Source organism: Theobroma cacao, chromosome 5, assembly GCF_053813885.1.
Source record: "Theobroma cacao isolate CCN51 chromosome 5, ASM5381388v1, whole genome shotgun sequence".
Taxonomy (NCBI): Eukaryota; Viridiplantae; Streptophyta; class Magnoliopsida; order Malvales; family Malvaceae; genus Theobroma; species Theobroma cacao.
Genome location: NC_142643.1, coordinates 2,965,094 through 2,985,236, shown reverse-complemented (window position 1 = coordinate 2,985,236; position 20,143 = coordinate 2,965,094). Strand labels below are relative to the sequence as shown.

At 34.3% G+C, this 20,143-nt stretch overlaps 1 protein-coding gene across 2 annotated transcripts; it reads left to right on the top strand.

Moving 5' to 3' along the window:
* Positions 1-10,389: 10,389 nt before the first annotated feature.
* LOC18597960 (auxin response factor 18-like) lies at positions 10,390-15,164 on the top strand. 2 transcript variants are annotated; one of them, XM_007027274.3, is made up of 4 exons: positions 10,390-11,279; positions 11,379-12,559; positions 13,561-14,480; positions 14,600-15,164. In XM_007027274.3, the coding sequence occupies exons 2-4, from the start codon at positions 11,441-11,443 to the stop codon at positions 14,688-14,690; spliced, it is 2,130 nt and encodes a 709-aa protein (XP_007027336.3). In that variant the 5' UTR covers positions 10,390-11,279; positions 11,379-11,440; the 3' UTR covers positions 14,691-15,164. The 2 variants fall into 2 exon arrangements, with proteins under 2 accessions (XP_007027336.3, XP_088662661.1); XM_088806535.1 differs by lacking the exon at positions 14,600-15,164 and having other exon boundaries at positions 13,561-14,484.
* Positions 15,165-20,143: the final 4,979 nt, after the last annotated feature.

Here is a 20,143-nt window from a genome sequence, read left to right as displayed (position 1 = left end):
TTGATTTTTTCAAAAAGAAATAATCAATTTTTCAATTCGATTACAATATCAATTTAAGTGATCATCAAGAGAGAATTAAGAAAAGAGAAAGAATTGAATTTAATGAACGTTCGTATGTTTCTTCGGTGTATCATGCATAATTCTCTCTTTACATTTTCCTAGTTGAACAGAAAAATTATGGGCATATCTACTTTGTGTCCATGTTGTGGAATCTTCAAAGAGACAATTCTACATGCCTTGCGGGATTATGTATCATCTAGCACTTATGGCTCTAGATTAGATTTGAACTTGTGAATGGCAAATTCTTTGATTTGAATTTGAAGGACTAGATGCAGTGGAACATATCGAATGGTGTATTCTTTGAGAGTGTTTCATGGAGTTCGATTCTTGTGCATACAATTTGTTTCGTATGGTTTTGGCGTAACTTGACTATTCATGATAAGTTTTTTGCATGGCCAAATAACGTATGGAAACAAATCTAGATGAAAGCTAAGAAGGCATGGGATAATATAAGCCAAGAACAACGAAGAGTCAAGCAGGAGGTGTTGATTGCTTGTAAAACACTATGGCTATCATATGTTAAATTTAATGTGGATGGCAACACGAGGGACCAACCTGGGGAATAGCCGGTGGAAGTGTAATCAGTGATGATAAGGGTAGTTGAATTGCTGGCTTTACATAAAAAGTTAAGAGTTTCCTTTTCATTGACAACCGAGTTGTGGGCACTCTATCATCAGGGTCGGCACTTGGGTAAAACCACCCAAGCAAGGGCTTTAAGCCTTAAATTTGGGGAGAACTCATAATATTATAATAATTATAATATAATTAATTATATTAAAAATATATAAAAATTAACATAATTAATAAATTATTTATCTATTCTCTCATGTCTAATAAATATGTATTTTCTTTCAATTTCATATCCCTTTTAATTTTCAATTATTTATCTCATTTTCTATTTAAAATGTGTAAAAAGTAAAAAATAATTAATAAAATGACATATTCTCTCACTCCTTAATTATGTGCATAATAAATCTCAATTTTTATGACTTCCCAATTCCTAAACCGTAAATTGAAACAATAAAATTAACTTAGAATCTAAATTTCATGATACACATATAATTAACAGAAAAAAATAATTTGATGAGAATGTTGATAATAAAATAACAAGATCTCTTGAAAAATCATTTAAAATTGATTACTTTTTATATATATTAGATCAAGTAATTTTCACTCCGAAGTAGATTTGAACAATTTAAGATATATGAAAGTATTTTTTGTAATTTATTTAGCGATAAAAAATTGAAATCCTTAGACGATAATAGTTTAAAAGACTATTATTTTAATCTTGATATTGATAGTTTAGATTTATTTTTAGAGGTAAAATTTTTTTAAAAAATTATCCAAATGGAAGATAACAGTCCAATTGACATACTTAATCATATACAAGACTCAATTATTTTCCAAATGCATATATTGCTTTTAGAATAATGTTAACAATTCTAATAAGTGTTGTATCGAGAGAAAGAAGTTTTTTTTAAATTAAAATAAATAAAATCTTATTTAAGATCAACAATATCTCAATAAAGATTAAATTGATTGAATATATTATAAATTGAAAAATAAATATTAAAAAAACTTGACAATAAAAATTTAAGTAGACATTTTGCATCTTAAAAGTTAGAAAAATAAAATTTTAATAATTTTTTTCTTAATTGCACTAAAATACCTTATTTGAATATTTCACTTTAGGTCTTTTAAGTTATTGAGCTGCCTCGATCTACTAGGGGTTAAAACTTGATAGAGGCTTCAGAAAGGTAGAGGTGGAAATTGACTCTTTGATAGTTCTTCAAAAATTGTGTAAACAGAGTAATGCATTTGATCCTCATGCTCATATTCTGAGCAACATTAACAAGCTGTTTCAACAAAATTGGGAATGTTTATTATCTCATGTGCATCGTGAGGCAAGCCAAAGTGCAGACTATACGGCTACTCACAATGATGATTTATCTTTGAGGTTACATGTATTTGAGTCCCTTCCTAGTAGCATAGTTTTTTTGTTACTAGCATATACTTTGGGCATTGCATGGCCTAAATTGATGCAGTTTAATTTTGTTCTGATCCTTTTTACCAAAAAAAAAAAAGAATAAAAAATAATCAAACAAAGGATAAAAAAATTATTTAAATCTTTTATTCGTCTCGACAAGTTAGTCAAAAAATTTTATTACATAATTATTACATCATTATCAGATGTAACATTATCAAATTCAATACTACATCATTATAGTCAAATACCATATCTGCATATCAGCATAGGTAATGAAAATTTTTTAACACTATCAATGAGTAGACTAATATTATTAATTTCAAAAATACAAGGACTTAATTTTTAAAAATTATTACATAGAAATTAAATCTATCATTTTAACAAAATTTAAAGACTAATTGTATAATTTGACCTGTAAAGTACTGACTTTAATTGTTGACCAAAGTAATACATCTAATCTTGGCCAAAAAAAGAATTTACCTCACCACGAAGCTAAAGGATCAGGCTGCAGCCCACTTCTAACAGTTTTGTGTTGACTGGATCAAAGCCCAATTAGTTCTAAGCTTAGCTCATGAAAAGAATAGGACTTTATAAAATGCAATAAGAAAAAGATATTTTTATTTTTTTAGATAGCAAAAAGGTATTTTATAAAGCTTTAATATTAGGGGAAAAATCAATTTTTAGCTAAGCAATGGATCAAATTATTTATAAACTATGACATAATACTTAAAAAAAATTCCTAAATTATAAAGAAAATTTTAAATAAGTTTTTATTCTTTTATTATTTTAGGATAAAATATCCACACATTTTAAATTTTAATCAAAATTCTAAACGGGTTCATTAATTTTCGAAATAAACACTCTACTCTAAGAATGCAAACATCGTTAACAGAGATTATGAAAGGATTAAAATATCCATTATTTCTTTATTAATTTAAAAAATTATTATTATATTTAAAAAAACTAAAAAATATAAGGAACATCAATCACTTCCCAAGAAAGGGGAACACCGGCTGGGGCTTCTAAGGGAGGGAAGCACTAGATTGATGTTCCCAAAGAAGGGGAGCACCGGTGCTCCCAAGGGAGTAGTAGATCTAAAGCTCCCTAAGGGAGTTCCAATGCTCCCTAGATGGGAGTTTTTTTTTTAATTAATAAAAAAATAATAAAAATATATAATAGTAATTTTAAAAATTAATTAAGGATAAAATTATCTTTTTATTTTTACCATGTCATCAAACTAACGAAAACATTAACGATTGACTAACAACTGGACTAACGTGTCCAATAAAAAATATTTTTTTGAGACAGAGTGTTTATTTTGAAAAATAATAGATCTTTATGTAATTTCGATTAAAATTTAAGAAAGTGTGGATATTTTACCCTTATTATTAATTAAATTTTTTTACCTTTATTTTGAATCAAATAAGTTTTTATAATTAACAGTTTACTAACTATTTAGTTACAACAACCAATGTCAATTTTATATTATGTGACATATTGACTTACCATAATGAAAGATGATGTAGAATGCTAATAAAACATGATTACGTAATCACATGGCAATCTCACACTACACTAGTACGATAATATATCACATTAACATAAAAATGATAGATATCATTTTAACTAATCGTAATTAATTAATCATTAACTATAAATATCTATTTAATTTAAAATAAAAATATAAAAATATAATTAAACATAATAAAAAATAAAAACATTTTAAATAATTTAATGACATTTTATAGTATCTCTGATCAATGAAAACACTATCCCTATCCATTCTTTTTTTTGTTTCCCTTTTAACCAACTTCAAGTAGAACCATTTTCATATTATTCAATAAAGTTAAATATATAATTTCACTTAAAATTGATAGAAAAACATTTATTTCACATCATTTAAACATATACAAAATCTTTTGAATTTATTATCAATCGATTTAACGTTGGATATATGAGGACGTTAAATCATCCACGACACAGTTTGTCATTAATTAATTGGACCACTTGTATTTGTCCATTCACTAGGAAGAATTTTCAATTTTTTGTCATGTTACTTTGTAAACGCTGAAACCAGACAGCTTTGGGCATGGCTTATCATAAGGAATTCTTCTGGACCATAGAAAATAAAAAAAAAAAAAAGAAAAGGAAAGAAATGATGTCGTTGATTGGTTTTTCTTCTATTTTTCTAACCCTTTTTCCTGTTTAATTATCGATCTGAATTTCTTACAAAAGGAGAAAATAAAAATAAAAACACAAGATGAGAACAGAGATTTGGGAGGCTGTCGAAAGCGGGCCCATGTCATAGTTTTTTTTTTTCCATGATGATGATAATGGGACAGCCAATAATACGACATCAGTAACCAGAAACTGACACGTGTGATATTCTTGTGTCAGAACCAGACACATCACTGCATTGTCAACATCCAAAGCCCACATTCTGCTCTCTTTTGTTGTCTTGTAGCTGTCAAGTTAGCGTGTGCCAGTTAGAGATTCACATGAAATCCAGTTTCCCCTAGTATCAAAAACCCGTTAGCCAATCAACTCCCGCCACGTTCGAGCTCTTTTTATTGATGAATCGTGGTTAGAAAATTTTTCCAAATCCCGAGATGTTGGGGATAATTATGTCGACTTGGCAACATTCTATTGGTTACTGAAAAGAATTTTTTTATTAATTAAATCCTAGTGGACAAATGTAAAACAAAGCTTTTAATGTCAATTACACCATTGAGATTTCTATATACCAACATTGAATTGACAATTAAATTTTTGACAAATTTTACTGAAGAAGAAAGAAAAAGTCAAGAAATAAAAATTTCAAAAAATTTTTTAATAAAAATAAAAGGGATGACTAATTAAGGTTATTGAAAATGAAAATATTGTTGAATGCAGAAAACACAATAATTTTACTCAAAATTGAAAACAAAAAAAAGTTATTGTTGATACCATCGTCTCTCTCACTACATCTTTTGACTTGTAATTTTTTTGAATTAAATAGGGGAACATCCTTATTGAAAAAATATTAATGTGAAATAAATTTACACAAGTTTAGTTCGATTTTTTTATAAAAGACAAAATAAAAAAAAGCAGTTTGCACTTGATTATTGTTAACGACTTCCATGCAATATTGTTTTATAAATTCTTTCAAAAAAATTGTTAGTGCTTTATCGAAAATTACTAGCATTTATTTGGAAATTTTTGTTTGAGAACAGACAATATTTCTTCTTATGGAATGATTAATTTTTCATGGGCAATGCCCTTCATTTTTGTAGTGTGTTCTATTTGGCTATAATTGTTGCAATGGTACCTTTGGGATTGGGGCGTGTAGGTACATAGCTGTAGGTTTTTCTTTGGAGGTTCTAACGAATTGGCATGACAAAAAGCAGCTCTCACCTGTTTAGGGAAATTGGTTAAACCATCAATTCTTGTTTGTAGCAACAACCTTTTGGTTGCTTGATTTAATTTAGTTGCCTGTTTTATTCAAATGGAATGAAAATGTTTCACATGGAACTTCAATTTGCTTGTTTCCTTTTTAAAGTAAATGCCATGTGTCAAATTTCACAAAAGTCATCCAATGATAAATATGTTCAAATATCAGTAAAAAAAGGTGAAGTAATCCCATTTTGGTGCATTTAATATGTTGGTACTTCTTTTTACATTCTTTTGCTCAACGATAAAAGAATAAAAAGAGTTGTAATTGCTGATTTTTTAATGCCACCCTTCAAGTTTAAAAGTAAAGTCATTTTTAAATTCAAAATTAAATGAATACATATTATAATAATAATGTATTGTATGGTAAGTTGTTATGCATATGATAAAGTGAGAGTTGTGAACATACTTTGAACAGTTTGGTGGGTCGTTATAATTAATGGCATTTTTCCTTTCGGTGATTAAATGCTTTCACTGTGCTTGCTTTATTTATCCGGGCACAAATGACTCAAAAACTCATACGGGAATAAATTCAACGATATTATTTCCTTCTGACACCTAAATGTGACTGTCACCCTTGAAATTTATCCACTACATGTTTGTTCTTTGTAACCCTACCTTCAATTATGCAACCAAAAAATGAACATGGGTCAGAATTATTTACTTTAACCCCCCCTTGTTCAATTAATGTTCGCCATAACCCTGTTACTGACCTCGGGCTAGACAACATTGTGGGCGTTAAAAAGGGCTCATATATATTTCTATCGACTACCGTCAGAAGGTTTTAACTCATGGTCAGTTCAAAATATTGGAAAAATATTACCTACAAATATAATTGGTTTGGAAAAGAACATAAAAATAAAATGTGTTTGGTCGTTGTTCGTGACCCATACCGTTGGTGGGTTAGCTGGCTTTAGGGGGTAGTATTGTAGTGCGTATTGCATGGTCGATGTCTGAAGCAATTGATCAGGGAGCGAGGGGGACAAAGGCCACCTACATTTGACGTGGGCCACATTGGATTTTAATTGATGATATATGGGTTTTCAGTTCTAATGATGATGTTAGGGAAGATGGGCTCATTGTCACGTTTGGTTTGTTGTTTCTTCTTCCAACCACTCTCTCATTTGGTTGCAGCTCCACAAGGGGGTGGGGTCCTAGAGCAGCTCATGTTCTGGTTATTGGGTCTCTTTCTCTGTCCTTTGGCACCAACAATGCTCAAAAAAGATGGCCCTTGGTTTACAGTAGAAAGGGAAAAATGTTTTTATATCTGGCATTTGGAAAAATGGGGTTTCTTGGTCCTAATCTGTTGCTTGTTTTCTTGTAGTTCTATGTGAGGTTTTGTGGATGCACGGTCCAGGGCGTGGATTAATGTTCCAACTCAATGGGGTTATTAGAGTTGTAAAAATCGATCCTTCTCTCTCTCCTTTTAATATATTTATCTTTCATGGTGCTAGAAGGATACACAGTAGACTTTTTCTAACGTGCTTCATTTCAAAAATAATGAGGATTTAAAGTCTCAAGTTTCAGTTGGCATGGATGCGTTGTTTGAGGGCAGAGGTGTTTTAAAACTGTTATGGATGAGCGAGCCCAGCAGATGTGAGTTTAAATGATTGTTAAAAGCAAAAGCTTGAATTGAATTATGATTCCAACACTTGCAGCAAATACCAAATATGACAACTTGATGCTAAACTGTCATGCCCTGTGAAAAATAAATGATCATTAATCTTCGGAGTTGTTGCTAAAAGTTGTGGAACAATTACTGGCAGGATCATTTATACTGCTGGGGCGGGATTCATCTACCAGGAAATTCATGTCTTAACAGATGACTCATGTATAGTAGAAGAATGAAATCTTTCTCTTTAAACTTTATTTCACTGACTGTACCCATGAAAGAAAAGGGGGGGAATGTATATTTTATTTTAGTTGCAGGTCATATGTTCATCATCATCTTCTTCTTCACTTTTACATTAAATTTTGATGATTGGTGACCTTAACTAATCAACCATCCCAATTAAAAACAGCACATTAATTAACAACAAAACTTTGAAAAAGTATGTTGCTCAGCATTTGCAGTGCAAGTGTTCAGTTCTCCAGCCTGTTTTGTGACTTTATGATCTTTTTGATTGTTGCAAACAGGGAAGTTGGTTAGGTCATGATGCCGCCTTAATTAGCTTCTCAAAGCTGAACTTAATTAGCTTGGACACAAGCTATCTTAATTAGCTCAACTTTGTTTGAGATAACTTCCTAACTTTATATATATTACTCAGCTCAGTAATCAGATAGTTAAATTAGTTAAGCAGGACTTCAAGGATTGACATTAATGTTCACACTGTTTACATTGCTGAAAAGTACTAATTATGAGAAACCTCTTGCAAAGAGAGATTTCCAGCATCATAGCCCATGGACCTTAAGCTAACTCCTTTCCCTTCTTTAAGCCGAGCAACTTGCAGAACAGTAACAGAAGAACACGATGGCAATTATGAGACTTGGTGTAATCTGCAATATCTTGAGTATTGGTACGTGTTCAAGCTGCCGTGAAGGCCCCAACCCACCACAAAAAAAGGAGCATATCGTCTCGGTTTAGCTTGATCCCTGAACTTTGAAACTGTTTAATTTGCCAAACCTACTATTTTCTAGCTCACCTTGGCCATTTTAGGGTTAGCAGCAGGATAACAGGATAAGCTCCTCAGCCTCAGTGGCAGCCGTTAATGGTGCACATTATTGAAGACTTTAAGGCCATTGAGCTGTCTTTGTATGTTTTATCTGTAACAGAAAACTGACCAGATTTATGTTTTATCATGCTTTGGAACTTGCTTCTTTTCTGATTTTTGCTGTATGCTGTATAATGCTGCTTACAGGCTATCACTATGCCTGAAGCATAAATAAGGATCATTTTCACTTCTGATCTAACAGGCTTGTAGCTTTCCAAGTTATGGCATAATTTGATTAGACTTAAATGCTGCAGGAAAATTAGTGTGTAGAGGGTCAAATATCACCCAAAAAAAAATGTTACACAAAATTTATTTGGAATGTTTTTCTTTTAAAGTTTTAATTATTTTAAAGTATATATACCATATATTAGCCCTGGAATTTTAGGATAAACTCGATGGGTTCTAGAATTACACTTGACTCAGTTCTCCTCCCCAAATGGGGTACCTCTGAGTGGAAAGTCTCCTTAATATTTCTCCTTTCGGTTTCCTCTGAGCTGCCACTGCTGGGGGTGAGCGTTCGAGGAACAAGAAGTATTGTTTTTCTTGGTTAGCTGCGAACTACACGCGCTGCAAACTAGTGGCGTGGGAGAGGTTATGATTTTTATGCTTTTTGTTGTCAAAGAGAGTGGCAAAATACCCAAGAAAAGCTTTTCGGTTTTAACTGTTGGTCAAGTCTCAAGACTTAACTGACTTTACTGCTCAAAGATAACAGAAAAGGAAGGCAAAGTCTCCCCGCAGGCTTCCCCATCACCCGACCAACAGGAATTAGGTACTCTAATCTCAGCCCCACGCGCCTCCAAATACGGAAACTATTCCCACAATCAAACTTGAGTTAAACAAGTTTACCGCCCCCATCCCTAATTTGGCCATTTAATCAATGGAAAATATATTTTGTTAATAGGTTAAAAAAAAACAGCCATATAAATGAATACATTTTCCACTCAAAAAATTAAATTCAAATTTTATTTAACCGAAAAAATCTTATCCCTTCAGACCCACGTGATCTCTTTACTTACACTAATGTAAAATTAATTTTAATTTTACATTGTTTCATATAATTTATATTTGATTAATCTAATTGTTATATTTCATACTCTATTCACATAAATAATGCATGTCAAATTTTAAATTAATTAAAAATATTTAATCATTTATTTGATATAATATTTTTTTACTGTTGAATATATGTTAAAAAATAATATTCTCAATTTATAAGATAAAAATATCGAATTGACTTATAACTTTACATGCATAATAAATACGAGTAAATTGTTAAATTCAATTATTGTTTTATTAAAATATTAATAGTACATGAAAACTATAAAAAATATAAGATTAATTAGTTTTATATCTCAAACAATTGTGATTATAATTCTCCATATATTAAATAAATATATTTATTGTGAGTAATTGTCAGCAAAACCATTTACTAATACAAAATTTTTAAAACCTTTGCTTGCAATAAGTGTAGCGTGAAAGCACTCGCGTCAAGAGAGAGTGAGCAAAGAGCAGAAAGCAAATACATCCTCAAAAAGGAAGTGAAACAAGTCGAGGTTAACCAAAACAAAGGTACACTCAAACTCTAGTTGACTAAGGACTTGGAATCCCCATCAACCACGGTTAACTTGTCTTGTTATTGGTTAACGACTGCCTTGCTTTTAGACTTCAATTTGCACCAAAAAAAACGAAGAAAAAGAAATATTAATTACAATTATTTTATTCTTTTAAATGTAATTTATTAAAATATATAAACATATATCACGATAAGGAAAAGGAAACCCACACTTTCATTAATGAAACAAATAATATAACCTATTTGTTTATGCAGAGAGAGAATTAGTAAATCAATAAATTAATGAGAATTATTAAACAATATAATAATAAAGAAAATGAAATATGGATAGGTTCCTTAAAGATCTTTGTTGTTTTGCTGGCTTCTTAAGATACACATACACTTCCTTCAGATCCGAAGAAAATGCTAATAACATAATTAATAACAATAATAATAAAGGAAATTGCACATCTACTTCTTAATTTCTAAAGGTAGAAAAAGAAGTTGTTCAATGGGCACTATAATTACCGGGGAGTAAGTACTAGACAAGTTGATATTTTTGTTTTTTGGGTTTTTATTTTTTATTTTTAATAATTTTGGGTGTTAAAAAGGGTGTTCTGTTCTTTTAGTGTGTGCTTTTTGGACTCTTGCATGATCCAAAAAGGTGCTCTCTTTATATTCTTCCCTTCTTTTCTCTCTCTTTCTTCTTCTCCTCCTTCTTTGTGTGCTAATGGCTTTTTTATCTGCTTCTGTGTCGGCTAACGAGGGTAATTCTTGATTGAATCTTTGAAAGAAAGACACCCAAAGAAAGATTCATCACTGTCTTTTTTTTTTTTCGTTATGTTTTTTCTTTTTTAATCCTAGTTATCCTTTTTGGGTCTTTATAGGAGGAGAATTTGGAGGAGTTTTTGTTTACAGAGACTTTGTGTGTATTTAGTTACTGAGAGTTTGAGGTTTTTTCTTTTATGGGCTCAAAGAGAGTGTAAGAAAAGCAGAGACTTTTTCTGTCTGTGTTTCTGTGTCTGGGTTTTCCTTGTTTTTGTGGATCTTAATTTTGGAAGTAGTAGAAGTTTTGACAGTGAACTTAAAACTTGGTGAATTGAACAGTGGTTTTCTTTCTTGTGGAGATAAAGTGATTTAGTCTCTGATCTTTGTACAAGAAACAAGCAAAGAGGAAGCGTTTTTTTTTTTTGCTTTAATATTTTGTTCAATTATAGCGTATCGTAGAAGCAGATTTTGGTGTTAAAAGCTGTTAAAGAGAGGCAAAAAAAAAAAAAAACTGTTTAAATTGGAGGAAGATATAGTTTTGGGGGGCTTTGAATATTATTTAGTGATGAAGCTTTAGCTGTATTGAGAGAAAAGATGGAGCTTTTTGGAATCTGAAGTTGGCTCTCTAATGTTGAGGTTCTGTGGAATTACAAAATTTTGTTTTGAATTCTCTTTCTGGTGAGGATCAAAAGAAGATCCTCACTGGATATTTTGTTGGACGTGGCAAAAAATTCTTAATCACAGTTTCCCTTGATCATACATGCTTTACAAGGTAACAATTTCAATTTTATCACTTTATTTATGATTCCTTTTCTTTTCTCTTTTTTGTTGAATTTCATGTGTAATTCTGGGTTTTTGTCTGTTTTTACAGCATTTACTTAGAGAGAAGAGAAAACGAAATATTTTACTGTTGCAATCATTGTTTTGATTGAGATGATTACGTTTATGGACTCAAAAGAGAAACTGAAGGAGATGGAGAAGTGCTTGGATTCTCAGCTATGGCATGCCTGTGCTGGAGGAATGGTTCAGATGCCTTCAGTTAACGCCAAAGTCTTTTACTTTCCTCAAGGCCATGCTGAGCACGCTTGTGGCCCTGTTGATTTCAGGAACTGCCCTCGAATACCGGCTTATGTACTCTGCAGAGTCGCTTCTGTTAAGTTCATGGCTGATCCTGAGACTGATGAGGTTTTCGCGAAAATTGGGCTGATCCCGGTTAGTACTAATGATCCTGATTTTGAAGATGATGGAATTGGAAGCATTCATGGGAATGAAACACAGGAAAAGCCGGCATCTTTTGCTAAGACATTGACTCAGTCAGATGCAAACAATGGTGGTGGTTTTTCTGTTCCAAGGTATTGTGCTGAGACGATATTTCCAAGATTGGATTACTCTGCCGATCCCCCGGTTCAGACTATTCTTGCAAAGGATGTCCACGGGGAGACCTGGAAATTTAGGCATATATATAGAGGGACGCCAAGGAGACATCTTTTGACTACGGGATGGAGCACTTTTGTGAACCATAAGAAGCTTGTGGCTGGGGATTCGATTGTGTTTTTAAGGGCGGAGAATGGGGATCTTTGCATTGGTATACGAAGGGCGAAAAGGTGCATTGGAGGAGGGCCTGAGTCTTCATCTGGGTGGAACGCTACTGGTGGAAATTGTGTGGTGCCATATGGAGGGTTTTCAGCGTTTCTGAGGGAAGATGAGAGCAAGTTGATGAGAAATGGCAGTACTAATGGGCTTAACTCAAATAGTAATTTGATGGGGAAGAGAAAAGTTAGGCCTGAACAAGTTATTGAAGCTGCAACTCTTGCTGCCAACGGGCAGCCATTTGAGGTTGTTTACTACCCCAGGGCGAGTACGCCCGAGTTTTGTGTGAAGGCCTCTTTGGTGAAAGCAGCATTACAGATCCGGTGGTGCTCGGGGATGAGATTTAAAATGGCCTTTGAAACAGAGGATTCTTCACGGATTAGTTGGTTCATGGGCACTATATCTTCTGTTCAAGTTGCTGATCCCCTCCGCTGGGCTGACTCACCTTGGAGGCTTCTTCAGGTACTCTCATCTTTCTTAATTTCAACTCTTCTTTTGGTTTCTTGAAGGATGTATGTGATCGTTCATGTGTATGTTCCTTTCTGTTGAATTCAAAGAAATCTCTCTCACTCTTGTTAAAATTTTCTGATTTTCCCTGGTGCTATTAGCCCATGTATCTGTTTCCTAATTTTAGGTACTTCCTAGAGACTGCTATGTATGGACCATCGATATCAAAGTACATATTGAACCCACCATAACCAATTTGGTTCTCTTGACTGCTAATTGTGTTTCTGTATGGTTTCTCCATTACGTTCAGTTGTCAGATGACTGCAACCTTATGTTGTTGATGACCATGGTTTGAAATTGCAATTCGTCGCTGTTTGTAGGCCAACTTCCTTCTGTTCTCTGATTGATTAGGTCATAAATTGCCAATTTATGTGGAATGGTATGTCTGATACGTTAGTGATTATGTATCTTGTGCGACAAACTGATATGACAGATGTCATTGACCAGCAATGATGGTTTTGCTTGCTCACTGCATTTTTATATGAATGTGTATTGAAAGATGTGTAAATTGTTGACAAATTCTCTCTGAAAGAGTAGGATCTCTTCATGAAATGCCTCTTGTAATGACGTGAGTGAATAATTTATGCAAATATGTCTTGCCATTTTAAATTATTTTTATGTTCCAAGTGCCAAATTCGTGATGTTGTTCTTTGACTTTGTTGAATGTTTATGAAGATTATGTTCAACTGTGGTAATCTCAGTTGATTTTCTTTAAAACAAAAAAAAAAATGAAGAGAAAAACATGAACAACTCATTGCACAGCATATTATGACACACTAATAATAGGGGCATGATTGAATTCCATTATTTAGATCCCATGAAGGGACACGTGGAATATGATCTTGGATCACTTTTCTCATGTAATTCATTAGCTTGTGAACTTTTTGTTGTTTTCCACAATCCAATTGATTTCTTTTCCTTCAATTGTTCTTATGTGCTCAAGTTTTGTCTTGCAGGTTACATGGGACGAGCCGGATTTGCTTCAAAATGTAAAACGTGTCAGTCCTTGGCTGGTGGAATTGGTTTCGAACATGCCCGCGATTCATCTATCTCCCTTTTCACCACCAAGGAAGAAGTTGAGACTGCCACAACACCCAGATTTCCCCCTTGACAGTCAACTTCCAATGCCAACATTTTCAGGCAACCTTCTTGGGCCCAGCAGCCCCTTTGGGTGTCTACCCGACCACACTCCTGCTGGCATGCAGGGAGCCAGGCATGCTTATTATGGTCTATCTTTATCGGATCTCCACCTCAAAAAACTGCAGTCAGGTCTCTTTCCGGCTGGTTTCCCACCACCTGATCATGCTGCTACACCCAATAGGACCTCCAATGGTGGCCCAATCATTCAAAAGCCTAGCATGAGTGAGAATGTTTCTTGTGTGCTAACTATGGCCCATTCTACCCAGAATTGTAAGAAAACTGATGATGCAAAGACGCCCCAGCTTGTACTTTTTGGTCAGCCAATTCTTACAGAGCAGCAGATCTCTCTCAGCTGCTCTGCTGATACAGTCTCGCCAGTTCTTACTGGAAATAGTTCATCAGAAGGGAATGTAGATAAGATGGCAAATTTTTCTGATGGTTCTGGATCTGCACTTCATCAACAAGGCCTGCCAGAGCGCTCATCCTGTGAAGGTTTCCCATGGTATAAGGATAATCGCCAAGAAGCTGAAACTAACTTGGAGACTGGTCACTGTAAAGTTTTTATGGAAGCAGAGGACGTAGGTCGAACACTTGACCTTTCATTCCTGGGTTCTTATGATGAATTGTACAGAAAGCTGGCAGACATGTTTGGTATAGAAAATTCTGAGACTCTGAGCCATGTGCTCTATCGGGACGTTACAGGTGCAGTCAAACACATAGGAGATGAACCATTCAGGTAAAACTCCTTTATCTTACTACATCTATTTGCTCCTTTTGTTACAAATATCCTTCTTATAATAGCAAGGTGTCATGTTCATTGGATGACATAATGAGCAATTTTTGTTGCCATTGCAGTGACTTCATGAAAACTGCAAGGAGATTGACAATTCTAATGGATTCAAGCAGCGACAACGTAGGAGAGTATAAAGGAAGAAACAAACACTGAATTTCAACTTGTACAGCTAGTTGCTCAAATCCTTTATTCTCGTGCTGACTTATTCACCCTTTTTGAAGTTGTAGGAGGAGCTGCTTCAGTCCAAGTTCTGGACTTCCAACCTTTAATCTTCCCTTACTCTTGTTTTTCTTCATTGTTTTGAAGGGATATGTTGATTTTGAAGCTTTATTTTCAAGGTCATAGTTCATTAAAAATTTTTGTTGGTATATTGTTCTTTTAGGTTCCTGGTTTCATAGGCAGCTGGTTCCTACAAGTACCAAGTCAATTTGTAGGACATGGTCTGTGTGTATTAGAGGGTTTTTTTTCCCCTTTTTCCCTTTTTCCTCTCTTTGGGAATTGATTGAAGTCCTGTTAGAAGCAAAGTTCAAGCACATCCCCCTGGTCCCTTCTGTACTTGATTTCTTAATAACTATTAATTGTACAATACAAAGGTTTTCCTGTTATTATAAAGGCTGATTTCCCTTACCCTTTGCAAAAGCAACAAGGCTGAATATTTCTATTACAATCTCAAAGTAACAGAAGTTTATTTATTAAACAAACTAATAAATAAGAATCTGGAACAAGCACCAACACTGCTTTGAAACTTGGAAAGCTATTCTTAGACTCTTTTACCAATCTGCTGATATTTAATAAGCTTCCATTAAAGCAGCACATGTGAAAGTAGCCATTACCAAATGAAAAGACACTAAACAGTAATTCAATGCACCACGTTTTCTTGCCTCCTCCTCCTGCTCCTCTACTAGTTCCTAATCCCCATTTCATTGTTTCCATTTGTCAAAATCTGTCCTGACTAATTGAACAAAACCAGAATTTCTATCTCTTGTTGGATGCATTTGGAAAACAAATTGTTCCGTGTATGAATCAAAAACATTTTAACAGGGAGAAGGAAGTTGGTTGTTAAAGGTCTAATCAGAAAACATATGTTGGGAGTTGACTATATTAATTGGGTGATGAGGTTTGTTAAGGTGAATCGGATGTTTCACACGACAACAGATTCCCACAGATTATCAACAGGGATTCTTAGCTAATTAGTCACTGCCATCTGTTTAATCCCAAAGTTTTTTAGAGGCAGAAGTCACCTCCATCACATGTTAATGCATCCAAGATTTATTAATACTACATGCTCACTCGCTAAACATAAATAAATCTCAATTTGGTTCAGTTAAATAAGCTAATAATTGAATGCAAAATAAATGTCCCATCCTGATGCCGCAAGTGTGGGGGATTGTAGTATTAAGTTATATTCAAACCTTGGGATTGCACAAGGGAGTTTGTCAAACACAGAGTCAACAGATTAAGAGAAGGAGAAAACGGAGGGGCTGGAAAGCACAAGGGGAGAAAAAATTTGAAGGGAGAACACATATTCTCAAATCTCAATCACGGCCGCACGTGTGAGAGAGAAAGCTGGGGGGAGAGGACCCACGTCGGGTGGAAAAAGAAAACCAAAAGAGTTTTTAGTTTTTAGCTAAAGCTTAATATTGTTAATGGATTCACGTGTGGCCAACGTCAGCTGAGCGTTGCATGTGTTGCGGCGTTTCGATGACCGGGCTTGTTGCCTGTTCTTGTTTCACCTTCCGTTCCTCCTTTGACTGCGGTTTTCCCGGCTATTTTGCTTTCTTGTTTTATTTTATTTTTCAATGAAATGGGTTAAGGGAGAATGAGATGGAGGATTCATGGGGTATGATGATCATGAATGGGCAGAGCCGGAAAAAGGTTGAAATTTTTTACAGTCAGAGAGTCACACCGACAGACAATAGAAGAACCCGGGACATAAGCAATCCTTAGCGAGCGACCGGACCAGACCAGATCCTTAGTTGGATCATGTGAAAGTCCTGAAACCGTTTCATCAACGTTTTCTCTCACTTTTCCTCATCTAGGAACTTGTTCCAAACATCCAACCTCATTAACCTCGTGTTCCCTTATAGAAGAAACGAATCCATTTCTTTTAACATAAAATTAAGATGTAACATGCATTGCAAATATCTCTAAAATCAGATAATTTGGTCATTCCAAATAAGAGTCTGGCATGCAATTTGATTAAAATATGCAGTTTTCTCACATTTTCGACAGTATCGAGAAGAAGTCACTTATGTTCCAACTGATTGAACTATTAACACATTTTATTTGATAAAAGTTAATGCAAAACAGTAAATTAAACAAATAATTAGAGTGAATATCTAAATATTTAATTTATTGATTGATGCTCGATCATTTCTTTCTAGCTTCAACTGATACCTAGAGTGAAGAGGAAACCAAGCAGTCAACATAACTGATAACCCAATGGTCAAAACAGACAAAAGAGGGAGAGAAGAAAAGAGGGAGACAAAAACCATTCCCAAAGCCTTGTTTTTGTTAGTAAAGACTAAAGAGGTAGAAGGGCTAAATTAAGGCTTTGTTTTCAGTTCCCACATTTTCCCACCAAAGTAAGCAATAGTTTTCAACCTAGAAGATAAACAAAACCCCCTCCCTATATAAATAAAATAAACAACATTATTGGTTGTCTAGTAGAACGGTACAACCTCCGCCCCTAGTGTTTACTTTTGGCTTTAGAATTACGTCAAGAAACTGTCAGTTATTAAACACTGAAAGAAAAGAAAAGGAAAGGGGGAAAAGAAAGGGCAGTTGCAGTGAAAGATCCAAGTCACGGGAAAAAGGGGCCAGGGTACATGAGGGACAAGTACGTCATTAGCGTTGAATGAGCATGGTTAATTTGTCTGCAACTCTTGACTTTTTCTTGGCCTTTTTTTCAAAATTATATTTGGCTTAATGCACGCTTTGAAAAACAAGGAAAAAACACTGTTTAGGGTAAGTAATAAATTCTGAAAAGCCAATTCGTATTCTTTACGTGGGTAACTAGAAGAGATCTGTAAATTAAATGCCTGTGTAGTCTTTTATAAGGAAGCAGTGAAATCATCCCAAAGTTTTTATGGAAGAGATATTGATTGTTGCTGTTATTCTGTGAAGAAAATGAAGTGACTTTTGATGTCGGGGACTGGTTGTCACTACTGTTAATTAATTTGAAGCTTTTAGGAAGGTTTTTTTCTTTCTTTTTGCATTAAATACCCATTAAAGCAGTTAAATGAATGGTAATAATGTTTTCCCATGCATGATTTGTTTTCATTTGCCTTTCACGTGGCTTCAATTTTTTATTTTTCCACCAATTACTTCATTGCTGTCGTGGTTTTTTGCTTATGTAGTAGTATTTTGTTGACTATTATTTAAGGAAACTTTTCACTGATATTTAAAATAATATTTTTGTGTTAAATATAATAATTTATAATTAATGTGATGCTTTTTATTATACAATATGAAAATATTACAATTTTGTAATATTAAAAAAAGAAAGCACCCAATTCAGGAGTCAGGACTTACAAGGCAAACAATCAAATAAGAAATTAAAAAAATAAAAAAAATAAAAAGAAAAAGAAAAGGGGCCCTTTGTTGATAGAAGTCACTGTCAAAAGTCCTTTCTATTTCTTTTTATTTTTTACCACTGGAAAAAAAAAAAAAAAGAAGGGGGTCACCTCTTGAAACGACAGAGATTCGGGGGGAGATGACATGGCAACTGCCACGAACCCGTGCGGTGGTCCCCACGGTTAAACCAGGCTTCCTTTTTTTTTTTTTTTTGGCTTTGTTGTTGTTATTGTGGTGTTGATTGTAACTGAATTAACCAACATCCATCCAAATGTATGACTGCGACTGACACGTAGACCGACCCCTGATTTTGACGTGTCGCTGTAATTTCAACGCGTGACACGACAACTGCGTCCCTCCTTTTTGTGTTTTTAATGGCTTTGCGTATCACGCTGGGAACAACACTGTCCATGGTTTAAAAAACTCTCATCAATGGGCTGGCTAATGATGGACCAATCTAAGCCCAAGATTAGTAGGGTGTCAAACTTGTCGATATCCTCATCAATGGCGTCTTTCAAAACTGTTGGTACTTTAATTGAGAGCAAAAAAGGGGGCCTGGGGGGGTAAAAGGTTGGGTGGCAAACTGGCAAAGCCCGGTTACCAATAAAATTCTGATGCATCGTCAGACCCATCAAGAGAGCAGTGAGCGAGGAGTTACACTCAAAGTCCTTTTTGCATTGTCTTGGAGAGCTCCAGTCATCAGACAGTGTACGCGGCTCCCACCCTAAAGCTTAACAATTATCCACAAGAAATATTCCCCAAGCTCAGCTGTCAGCACACTGGGGGGAAGTAGGAAGGCCAGTTCTACAAGTTAGTCGCAATGGTCTCACTTTTCTCAATGAGTTTTAAGATCCATAGCAGCTTGTAGGAGGACCACTCTATCATCCATCGATATATGAAAAAGAAAAACAAAAAACACAAGTCCAGCAACTGCATGCTAATAATGCAGCTGGTAGCCATTTCTGCTGCATTGGACCAGGAGGTAGTTAAAGATTTTGGCAACTCATAGCAGGAACATTGGTCACCATTTGGCATTTGGCTCCGTATTCCATTATTAGTTTGACTTTCGGGGTAATGGCTCATTTCCATAAAAGAAAAAAACAAAGCATCACTATTGTTCAATAACATAAAAAAAATTAAATATGTAAATAAGTTTTCTAACTGTATCAAAAAAATCAATTTAATTTCTATTCTTTTATTACGTTTAAATAAGTTTTAAATTTTTATTTTGTATCAAGTAAGTCTCTCACACAAATCGTTGACTAACTTCCGTTAATCAACAGTAAATTAACAATTTTTTGTACTATGTCATCTTTCACGTGACATGTTAATATATCATCTTTATGACGTCAATGTTACATGATAAATGAAGTGACATAAAAAATTATTGATTAGGAATTGAGATTTTCCTCTTTTACCCAACCAATAATTTTTGAACATTTAAAAAAAAAACTCAATTTCAATTCAATAATTTTTTATATCATGTCATTTATCATATAGTAGTGACGTTATCAAAATGACATTTTAATATGCATATTTACAAATGAAAGAGAGATGACTTACCCCGCCCATTGGGCCAAATCGTATTTACTTACTATAGCAAAGGCAAGCTCTACTATGAAGCCCTTGATAGTTTTCCTCAAGGTGCCAGCCCACAAAATGTCCTGGTGCCAGCCCGAAAGATCCAACAGTCATGTTCATGATTGAGGGTACGGGGAGGCACCCAGTTTCAGGATAAGGAAGGTTTTCCACCAGTTCAAACCAGGCTTATTTTCGCTGGGAACAGTACGTATTGGAGTCCTGCTATGTGGCGTTTATGGGCTCTTATGGCGATGGTCCTGATGGATCGGTAGTGGGCTGAGTGTGGTTTGTCACCCTGTTGAACTATTGCTTTGGTTGGCCATTAGGCCTGGTTGCTCTTAGTCCTTTTATTGCGATCCTTCGCCCTGAGATCACTTGCTCGTTTTATTATGTAAATGTGAATTTGGAGCTGTGTGGTTATGCCATTGATTTTCTGTGCTATCGATTCT

Coding starts and splice junctions, on each gene's coding strand:
- LOC18597960 (XM_007027274.3), top strand. CDS start 11,441: ATGATTACGTTTATGGACTCAAAAGAGAAACTGAAGGAGATGGAGAAG. Junction 12,560..13,560: donor CACCTTGGAGGCTTCTTCAG/GTACTCTCATCT, acceptor TTTGTCTTGCAG/GTTACATGGGACGAGCCGGA. Junction 14,481..14,599: donor ATAGGAGATGAACCATTCAG/GTAAAACTCCTT, acceptor TTGCCATTGCAG/TGACTTCATGAAAACTGCAA.